The sequence below is a fragment of the Triturus cristatus genome, chromosome 10, assembly GCF_964204655.1.
Source record: "Triturus cristatus chromosome 10, aTriCri1.1, whole genome shotgun sequence".
Classification (NCBI taxonomy): Eukaryota; Metazoa; Chordata; class Amphibia; order Caudata; family Salamandridae; genus Triturus; species Triturus cristatus.
Genome location: NC_140593.1, coordinates 152,926,809 through 152,936,920, shown reverse-complemented (window position 1 = coordinate 152,936,920; position 10,112 = coordinate 152,926,809). Strand labels below are relative to the sequence as shown.

The 10,112-nt window shown below is 48.2% G+C and overlaps 1 protein-coding gene across 1 annotated transcript; it reads right to left on the bottom strand.

Moving 5' to 3' along the window:
- Positions 1-248: 248 nt before the first annotated feature.
- LOC146789092 (uncharacterized) lies at positions 249-9,331 on the bottom strand. Its single transcript, XM_085629993.1, has 10 exons — positions 9,184-9,331; positions 7,580-9,040; positions 6,730-6,822; positions 6,380-6,484; positions 5,668-5,777; positions 5,292-5,486; positions 3,892-4,054; positions 2,311-2,476; positions 1,726-1,820; positions 249-334 (listed from the first exon to the last, which is right to left on the bottom strand). Exons 1-10 carry the CDS (start codon positions 9,329-9,331, stop codon positions 249-251), a joined length of 2,622 nt encoding a protein of 873 aa, XP_085486119.1.
- Between the last annotated feature and the right edge of the window lie 781 nt (positions 9,332-10,112).

The window sequence follows — 10,112 nt, the reverse complement described above, 5'->3', positions numbered from 1 at the left end:
ATCAATCAAACTGAAGCATCCTGACAAAAAAGTATTGTGAGCTGTCTGTAGGAATGCCCGGCTCCACTGCCGTCTGTAAGTCTGTTCTGGCAATGTCTTCCCTTCAGCTCAGGCTCGACGCGGATATCCGGCCTCAGATTGTGATACTTCTATTTCCGGTTAATAAAGTGCAAATGGCAGCTGGCTCAGGTCTTGTGCAGATGCTGCTGTGGTCAGTAGAACAAGACTTGTCGTAGCAAATGGTAGCCTCACACCTGCAAGTTCTTCACCCTCTCGAATGTCTGCATGATGTGGCTGGTGGGGACGCAGCCCTCCCTCACGATGCTCAGGATCCCTGGAAAGGAAGAAGCACAACAGCATGAGATTGAGAGGGTTTAGAGAGTTCTGAGGTCTGTGAGCAGCAGAGGGAAGGGAAGAGACAAGCATAATGAGCACAGTAGGGATTGGCTCCTCAGCATCCAATGGGTGATGGAGTCCAGGAGGGAACCGCCCTCTCACATGGCATATACTGACTGGAGAAAGCGTGGGGTCTGCGCCCTCAAGGAGACATTGAATGACTGGGGCAGGGTGGGATATCATGGAAACAACAAACTGCTAAAATACAGACTCGAAATCTTTCACTGCCAAAATATCTACCACAAACAACAATCCCCCTGCAAAAATGTCGACCCACAGTAAACTCACTATCAAGCACTTGGCCAATAAATACAGACAGGAGATGGAATAGTAAGTTAAATCTGTACTTCAAAAATTATGGAGTGAGTCTCACTGGAATTAGGAATTTTTAACAGGTCTAATGCTCTTTAAATAGACATTTGTGTATATTTGTGCATGGGCAATATTTTGTAAATCTGCATGTCAGAATCTGTGATTCTGAGGTCTCTACTTACAGATGGGACTAGAGTAAGGACCTTCAGTCATTGGGTAACTTGGGCGGGGTGGAATTGTCCCTGAGAAAAAACAATGGGTTTGGGGAAAAAATAAAAGATCCCGCCTTGGGGAATAGTGTCTTACTGAGGGAGGTTCTGGGTCCATGTGCTAAGTCTGAGTGAATTTGTAAGCACTATTACTAAATTTGATGAATTTGCAGTATGCAATTTGCATCATTTCTTCTTTACTGGAGATGGTTTTGAGCATAAAATGCCTCCGTAAGAGACATTTTTCGCTGATTAAGTCTTCTGCCAGTATCTATCATGACTTTTTAATCTGCGGTATATACTACCATGAAAATTTCATGCAAGATAAAGGCGAACTGAATTTCACACCGTTCATGTAATTTTAGCAAAATTTTGTGAAACAAATTATGCAAGATGGTACACCAATAGTGCAGACTAATGATAAAGAGAAATGCTTGTAAAGTTTAAAGTAGGGGTCAGGATTTGGCAGAGGTAAGAAACCTCCGGTGGCATCCCTGCAAACTTAGAACACGCGCTTGGAGTTTTCCTCAGGGGCTCAATAAAGTGCATCTCTTTGTTACGCATTTATCTTAGCCCCTTTAATGCTTCAACTGTCCATTCATTCTGGGCTTTGTAAGTCTGTATGCCTTGGACACCAGGAATCCACTGGATCCGGACAGTTTTTTCCCAAATCTCATGGCAGGTGTTTGGCGGGTGGGAAGGGGTGGGGGTGCAGAGCTCCCTGTTCATATCCAAGGATGCAACTGATCTAGTTTGGGAATAGCAGGGGACAGAGATGAAACAGAAACAAGCATTGGTTAAGACCCACCTTCGTCTATTCTCAGACAGTTCACCACCGTGGAGCCCACCATCTCATAGGAGTCCCCATCACACAGCACCCCCTCCAGCTTGTGCCGTAGACGCCTGAAACACAGAGCAGAAATACAAAATCAGTCATTTAAAGAAATAATCGACAAAGGCTCAGGTGCTGGGGATTAAGGGAAAGCCAGAGGAAGGCAAACATCTACCTGACCTCAAGCTCAACTAGTCAAACACACCTGTGTTTAATGCACCCACATATAGGCTTATGCCAAGCATCTCAAATACCCTAAAACATATGCATGAGATATCATCAACACCCTTTTCCCTCCTTTCACCTTTCAGTAGCACCAGTCTAGTCATATGCTTAAAAAAGCCTAAACTCATTCAAAATAGCTCACCGCCCATCAATACTCCAAGACTCTTCCATTCACCTTTCAGAATCTTCAGCTCACGCCCTTCCGCAATCCTTGTCCCTGCCCTCAGCTCCTAGCAGCCATCTAGTAACTCTCAAACCCCAGGCACCATCTCTTACGCAGAAGGCCCACTCACAACCTTTTCCTGATTTCAGCCCCTGTTCTGAATGAGTACTCACGAGATGACCATGTCATGGTGGGTGCTGTCACACTCCCCACTGGGATTGGCAGAAGTGATGGCCAGAGGGCCGGTCATGTCGGTCAGGTGGGCAGAGATAGTGTGGTCCGGCACTCGGATCATGATGGAGTCTTTGGTGCCCACAATGTCATAAGCTGGTCCAACTCCTACAGAAAGAGAACATAAAAAATGAATCAGCAACAAGTCAGGTGTGAGTGATTGAGCATTTGAGTTTGACTTTATTTATTTTCTCAGCATCATGAACAGAGATGCTGTACAGTTGTGCCTTCATTTGGTTGTGCTTAATCTGAGCAGATGTTTGAATGGTCTAGCCTCAGAACATCAAGAGTTGATGAAGGTCCTTGAAGACGTGATTGCTCTAGTTGTGCAGTGGGCACACATTGTCCATTTATTATGAAAGAAGCTCTTCTAAAGCATTTCAAACAGCCACGGTCCATGCAGGATACAGTGGTGGGGCCGCGTTGGGGGGGGTTCGAGGGGCAATGCAGCCCAACGCGGCCCCACCGCCCCACAGCTGTTACCTGCATGCACTGCGGCTGATTAAAAAACTGTGAAAGGCATGCACACATTTGTTTGTTATATCTTGAGAGGCCAGATGTCTGCAATACATAATGTTAAACATTCTTTAAAAAAGTATTTCTGTCTTCCATAATTTTATGGCTGTTTGATGTATCATTTTGTCTGCGTGAGGGACTATTTTACAACTGAAAAGTACACTGACTCAACACACAAAACATTTTTTCTCATACAGCCATAGTATACCGAACGCAACCTTTCTTTGTTTTGTCATTGCTGCAGGGTTTAATTAATGTTTTAGTCAGGAATTGTGCGAGTCACATATATTTCTTCATCTGGTTTACACACATGTACACACACACACACATATATACATAATATATATAATATGCACATGCAATGGGTACATGAGATGGGGGGTTTGTGTGCTTTAGGGGTGAATGTGCATGTAATACCTGCATGAGATTGAGGTCGCTACACATTAAAGGGGGGACTGCACCCTGATATGTATATGCAATAGCTCCATCTGATAGGGACCTCGAGAATGGGGGTCACTGGACCCTGATATGCACATGTAATAGCTATATGAGATGGGGATCTGTAAACATCAGGAGGGTGAATGTACATGCAATGCCTGCATGAGATGGGGGTCTGTAGACATCAGGGGGTCCATGTGCATGTGATACCTCCATGAGATGGGGGTCTGTAGATATCAAGGGGTGAACGTGCAGGTAATATCTGCATGAACTGGGGTATGCATATATTAGGAGGGGCTGAATGAACTCTGATATGTACATACAATAGGACCTGAGATGGGGTTCTGTAGACCTTAAGGGGTGAAGTAATTCCTGCAAGAGATGGGGGTCGGTACACATGGGGGGGGTGAGTAAAGCATGATCTAGACAAGCAGCATATACTTGAAGTGAGCACACCCCTGAATTGCCACAGGCACAATTTCTGGCATTTGTAGCCCTCACCCCTCTAGCCTCCCCAGCCCACCTTTCTTTGACAAAGAAACAGCCCATGCAGAAGAGGTCACACGTACCCATCCTCTTCAGCCACTCCCCCTTCTGGACGATGCAGCTGATACCCCCAGGGTAGACGCTCCCCATGAAGTCCCACAACAGGGGGCTGAACGGGGGTCTCACGGCCCGCAGCTGGTCCAGGTGGGAGATGCAGATACAGATGGGCTTCTCCAGGGGTCGGTCCTGCAGAGGATGGAAGAGAGGGAAGTAATGAATGGTTTAGAGAGAGAAGGGGGAGAGCAGGACCGTCAGAGATTATGTGCAGGATCCTTAGACCCAGTCACACCACCTCTGTAAATAAACAAAATGTCTCTAGTGCTAGCCAACAGATTGTACAAGTTAAAAGCCTTTATTGCCTTCTAATGACACTTACACCGTGACTCCTAGTGTATGATGATTTATGTTGAACACGAGTTGTCTTTTGGCATTGTGAATGTTCTAAATATGTATCGTTAATCTCAGATATTGATGCAAATTCCTGCGGTCTGGAAATCTGTTGATTTCCATACCCGTCACATTAACCACTGGACTGTCAATGTTATTGTTCCTTTTTACTGCATGTTTAAATAAATACAATCCTTTCCATTTGGAAGTACCACACAGGTCTAATTGTAGTTCTGTGCTTATACACTTATGTTGTTTGGTAGGGACCTATGTCTCTTGCAATACACTATTGCCCTCGGTCCCTCTTGGCACACAGGGTTCCCTTGTTCTCTGTTACTCTCTTTCTAATGTCCTATAGCAGACAGACACTGGCCACAGAGTTCAATGCAATGGAATCTGCACAGTCTGAGAATGCAGAGTCACTGTGTAATCTGGGGCATTAGTATCTTTCTTGTGCACGTGATAGCATCTCGCTGGGATCTCCTGCCCCTAAAGCAGGGTTCTCTCCTGAGACTATGTGTGGACTGGAGCCCACACTTCCCTTATCACCCCCATCTCACACTCTCCCCCAAAGTATGACAAGCTACCCTTTAACCTGGCTGCTTTCTTTTTTTTTTTACATTTTGGAGTTGGAACTTTCTAGGCAGATATTACCATGAAAACCCTCACTTGCAGAATGGTTTTACCCTGTCATTTCCATGTCAATATATCCAACTATACATACTCCAGGCTGGTATCACCATGGTAATCACACCCCTGCAGAATGGTTTTTCCCTGTATTTTCCATGTCAATATATCCAACTGTACATACTCCAGGCTGGTATCACCATGGTAATCACACCCCTGCAGAATGGTTTTACCCTGTAAATTCCATGTCAATATATCCAACTGTACATACTCTAGGCTGGTATCACCATGGTAATCACACCTCTGCAGAATGGTTTTACCCTGACGTTTCCATGACAAGGTCTCCGCCCGCAGGGTGAATTCTAAGTATTCGGGTAAATTCTGCGGAAGTCCGCTCCTCGGTGCTCACCTTGATGGTGTATATCTTCTGGATGGCCTCAGGGTGTTTGCAGGAGGCCGCCAGAGCGTAGACCGTGTCTGTGGGGACTCCGCACACCCCACCCTGGTCCAGCAGGGCAGCGATGGTCCTTAGACTGCTGGTGCGATAGGAATCGGGGCACACGCAGGAGTCCGACGCCTCAACTTTCTCCTCTGACTTTGTTTCCTAAAAGTGCAAAGAGCAGACAAGGGGTGAGACAGCGCCACCTACAGCTGTCCTTGAGCAGCACATGCACATCCCAGAGTTAGAGGACTCAAGACTGGTTATTTGAGAGACACATTTATCGGAACTGAGTGTTAACTTAAGAATAGTAATCGTAACATATTGCATGTACTTATCACTGTACCTTGAAGAGAGGTGGTCCCATGGGAATTAGGTCCTTGGTGAAAATGCAGTTTCCAAGAGATGCCGCTGCCCCGTAGATACAGACGAGACTGAAGACAGATAATACTGTGACTAATAAAACACACAAAGACGGGAAAATTAGACTTTAAGTTTAATACTATCAACAAAAAAAGAGGCGCGTGCTGATCACGTTGATGTTAAACCAAGACAGGGGTTCCTTCAGGAGGGATTTAAAAAAGGTAAATGCCACCCAGATAAAATATAAAAATAAGACAGAGATTAATTTTTCACTCTACTTCGGTCTGTATGAAATTAAGTGTGGTAAAGCATTTAAACTGGTGCATGAACCCCTTTGTTGGTTTATACTTAATTGGCCTGGTTCCCTGGGTTATGGGGCTCACCCCAACTCTTCGTATTATAACACGGTGATGTTAAGGCAGCAGTGGAGAGACAGATACAAAAACTAAGAAATGTGGAGGTCTGGCAGAGAACCAGACAAATGTCAGGGTTGTAACTGACTCCATTCGAGCCAGGCTTGTAAGGCACACGCCAGTCCTTTCTACAGACCACTTCCCTTTAGCCCCCAACACATTACAGGTGGACTCGGGATGGCACTTGATAGAAGTTGCCAGTTTATCATGAATTAACCCTTTGGAGATCACTGGCATGCATTAACACAGAAGAGGAACCCACAGTGGAAGGTGTCCACTTACTCTCGAGCGCGAGGGGCAGGCATTCCAAGGTGAAGAGCAGGAAACAGACCATCACCACCTCCATCAGCAGGGCGAGCAGCACCAGCACCACGTTGGCATAGGCGACTGTGGAACAAGCAGAACAGGATGGCGTCAGATGTCGGATATGACATATTTCAGATGTCAGTGGGGGTCACAGTTGCTCAAGTCTTTAGATGAGGACACTACGATGCCCCAGAACAAAGGACCATCGAGTGACAGACACCGGCCCGTACCCACTACAGCCGGAAGCAGCTGCTGTCTGTTAGGGCACCTGGGCCTCAAGTATTCAACAGAGGGATGACTGGACATCAGTATCCGGAGAGACTTACCCAAGGACATCAGGAAGACATTGATGACCAGGAAGGTGACAGCACCAACAGTGAATGCACCATAACTGGCGACGTGGATATTCAGCAGGGGACCTGGAGAGGGAAGAGGAGGAGGGGCAGAGGGTTAGTCATGGATGAAACAGAACATAGGAAGGAGCTCTTCCTTCAAAGGCAGCAGATGGCTAGGACCAGAGACAAGGGATGAAGGAGGACCATATACTGCCCAACACCTCACTCATCTAACAGCCAATCATGGTGCTGGATATTGTCTTCTGATGATGTGTAAAACTGTATCTTCCACCTCATCCTGAACAGGTGCGCCCTGATTTGGTGAAACACACTTCTCGAAACACCTAATCCCAGTTTAAGTTGTTTTCTCGCATGTGTCAGAAGACAAGGGATAATTTAATTCTGGTAAATATGCCCCCGGGTACAAGAAATTAGCAGTTATTTGAACAAAGGTGATAATAACTATTGGTTCTTCCCACAAATGGATTATCAACAATAGTTTATCCAGATCTATTAATGGTTCCATAAGTCATTAGTCCCCTCCTAGTGGCCACCAGCTGCACTCCTCTTCCACCCTTTGCCCTCCACCTGGCAGCCATCACATATGATCCCTAGCCGGTACTTCTACAGGTCACTGCTTACAAGGGCCCCCAGTCAGAAAAAGAACTGCATGGCTACTACAAATGAAACTAATAACCACAAATATAGATCACCCCCACTGCCCCTACTGGTATGCCTTATAATCTAAACCACACAGAAGCTTCATGACACTGGATCCCTAGGACTTTTCGGCAAACATTTTGCACATTGTAAAGAATAAGATTAAGAGATCACAAGTTACCTGCAAGTCGTAGCCACGCCCATGTGGCCCATACAGCAGCATAACAGAATGGTAGGACCGACCCAAATCTTCGACCTCTCTGGACCACGATCCTGCAGACATACAACTGGAAGAGAGCGCCAGGGATCAGCACCCAAGGGATGGAGAGGTGGGCTCTGGTAGGGTCATCGAGGGACCCCTGGATGGCAGAGAGTGAGGCCAAGCCATTGCAGATGAAGAAGAGGGCATCAGGGAGCTGGCATCTGGTAGTGCTGACCTCCTGGCCCTCCTTAGACCTGCTGGTGACGCGCTTCAGGCACAGCAGCAACTCCTGGAGCATAGCTGATGACATCACTTGGGGTCCAGTAGAGATCAACGACTTGTCAGCGATGGAGTTAATGAGGCTGGCAAAAGTGGCGTAGAGGGAGGTGGCTGTGTAAATGCTGCAGACCACTCCGAAGAAGATATGGGATCCCTGGAGTGGAATCTGTTGGATGGTGGAGACAGTGAGGAGGAGGAAGCATGAATTCTGCAGCACCGCCAGGAGGTCTCTGTTGAGGGACATCAGGCAGAGGATGCAAGCGGCGACCAGAAAGAACCAGCCCCCCACCATGCCCGCTCGGCTCTTATCCACATTGTCCCCCGAGAGGAGCACCGTGAGGATGAACTCTTCCCAGGACATCAGCAACCAGAACAGGCTGTGGAGTCCAAGCTTGGTGGTGTGGTAGACGTCTTCTCTCAAGTAACTGTAGTAGCTGGCGCAGAGCTGGGACAGCGCATTGATGCTTACCCAGATGGCACCAATGTAGAAGGTCTTCATGTACCCAAAGGAATAAAAGGCAAAGATGAGCGAGGCCACAGTGTCAGCGATGTGTCCCAAGGCCATGGGCTCCGCGTACTTGGAGTTCTTCTTGGTCTCCTCCCCGATGCCACTGGAAGAGGTGCTGTTGGCCGAGCCCAGAAGCAAGACGCTGAACATGGGGTTCCCGAAGCCTGGAAGGACATTCCTCTGGGTCAGGCCCTTCAGGAGCAGGGCAGTGGCACCATAGAACCCAAACAACACAATGAGCAGCTCCAGGGTCCCGGAGACCACCAGCGCCCACTGTCCGAAGAGCCCCACTGCCTCGAAGACCAGTGTGAGGGCGATGGCGCCAAACACGAAAGGCATGACGTAGTTAACGGTGGCCGAGCAGAAGGAGAGGATGAAGGCGACGGCGGTGTATGCCACCAGCCCTGCTACTGCGCTCTCGCTGACCGGAAGAGGGGAGGCAGCCATGATTGTCTGGCTGTTAGAAATGTTCAGGGTTTGTGTGGTGTTGTGGATGGTGGGATACGCTCCCAGGACGACACGTGTAGCCCCGTAGCTGCTCCAGAGGGCGGCGAATGCCACAAAGGCGGTGCTCCCCAGGTGATCGTACTTCCGGAAGCACAGGAAGCCTGCAATGAGTTGTGTCAGTCCTCCAATCAGAATGAGATGGACCCCTGCAAAAAATAACACATGAATTGTCAGCACTGGTGTGTGTGTCTGTGTGCGCGAGTGTGTACCCCCTCCCTCCAAGTGTTTTATGCATGTTATCCCAGCGCCACCTGTAACCCTTTTTGCGATCTGTGGCTGCCACACTCACTTGCCAGGATGTTCTCCACCCCTTCAGCGTTCACACTGGTGTGGAAGGAAAAGAAGTTCTCTAGGGCCACCAGGAAGGCGCTGATGACGTTGGCGAGGAAGCCCATGACGGATGGTTCACTGTAGTACACAGAGGCGAAGCCTTCCATGGTGAGCGGCAGACCTGGGGGAGGGGAGAATGGTCAATAGACAAGAAATTAGCCGCAGGTGAGAGCGGGATAGGAGGTGAGAGTGGGACAGGAGGTGAGAGGGGCAGGAGGTAAGAATGAGATGGAAGACGGGTAGCTGGGTGGGTAAGACCCAGATTAGATTGGTGCCCGGGGTTAGATGGGGAACAGGAGGTGGGACAGGAGCCAGAGGCCTAATATCAGACAGAGGTGCGATGGCAACAGGATGTGAGAGTGGGACAGTGGGTGAGATGGAAGACTCATGTGGAGTGGGACAGTGGGTGAGATGGAAGTCGTGAGAGTAGGACAGTGGGTGAGATGAAAGACACGTGAGTTGGAATGTAGGTGAGATGGAGGAGACATTTGAGAGTCGGACAGAGAGTGAGATGGAAGAGACATGCCAGAGTGGGACAGTGAGTGAGATGGAAGAGACGTGAGAGTGGGACAGTGGGCGAGATAGAAGACACATTCGAGAGTGGGCCAGTGGGTGAGATAGAAGACTCATGTGGAGTGGGACAGTGGGTGCGATTGAAGTCGTGAGATTAGGACAGTGGGTGAGTTGAAAGACACGTGAGTGGGAAAGTAGGTGAGATGGAGGAGACATTTGAGAGTCGGACAGAGAGTGAGATTGAAGAGACATGCCAGAGTGGGACAGTGAGTGAGATGGAAGAGACATGAAAGTGGGACAGTGGGTGAGATAGAAGACACATGCGAGAGTGGGACAGTGGGTGAGATAGAAGACGTGTGAGTAGGACAGTAGTTG

What these genes read in the sequence shown, in the direction of transcription:
- LOC146789092 (XM_085629993.1), bottom strand. Translation starts at nt 9,331, where the DNA reads ATGGAAGGCTTCGCCTCTGTGTACTACAGTGAACCATCCGTCATGGGC. An exon ending in TGGGACCACCTCTCTTCAAG is followed by an intron (nt 5,487 to 5,667) that starts GTACAGTGATAA and finishes TTGCACTTTTAG; the next exon opens with GAAACAAAGTCAGAGGAGAA. An exon ending in AGAAGATATACACCATCAAG is followed by an intron (nt 4,055 to 5,291) that starts GTGAGCACCGAG and finishes CATCCTCTGCAG; the next exon opens with GACCGACCCCTGGAGAAGCC.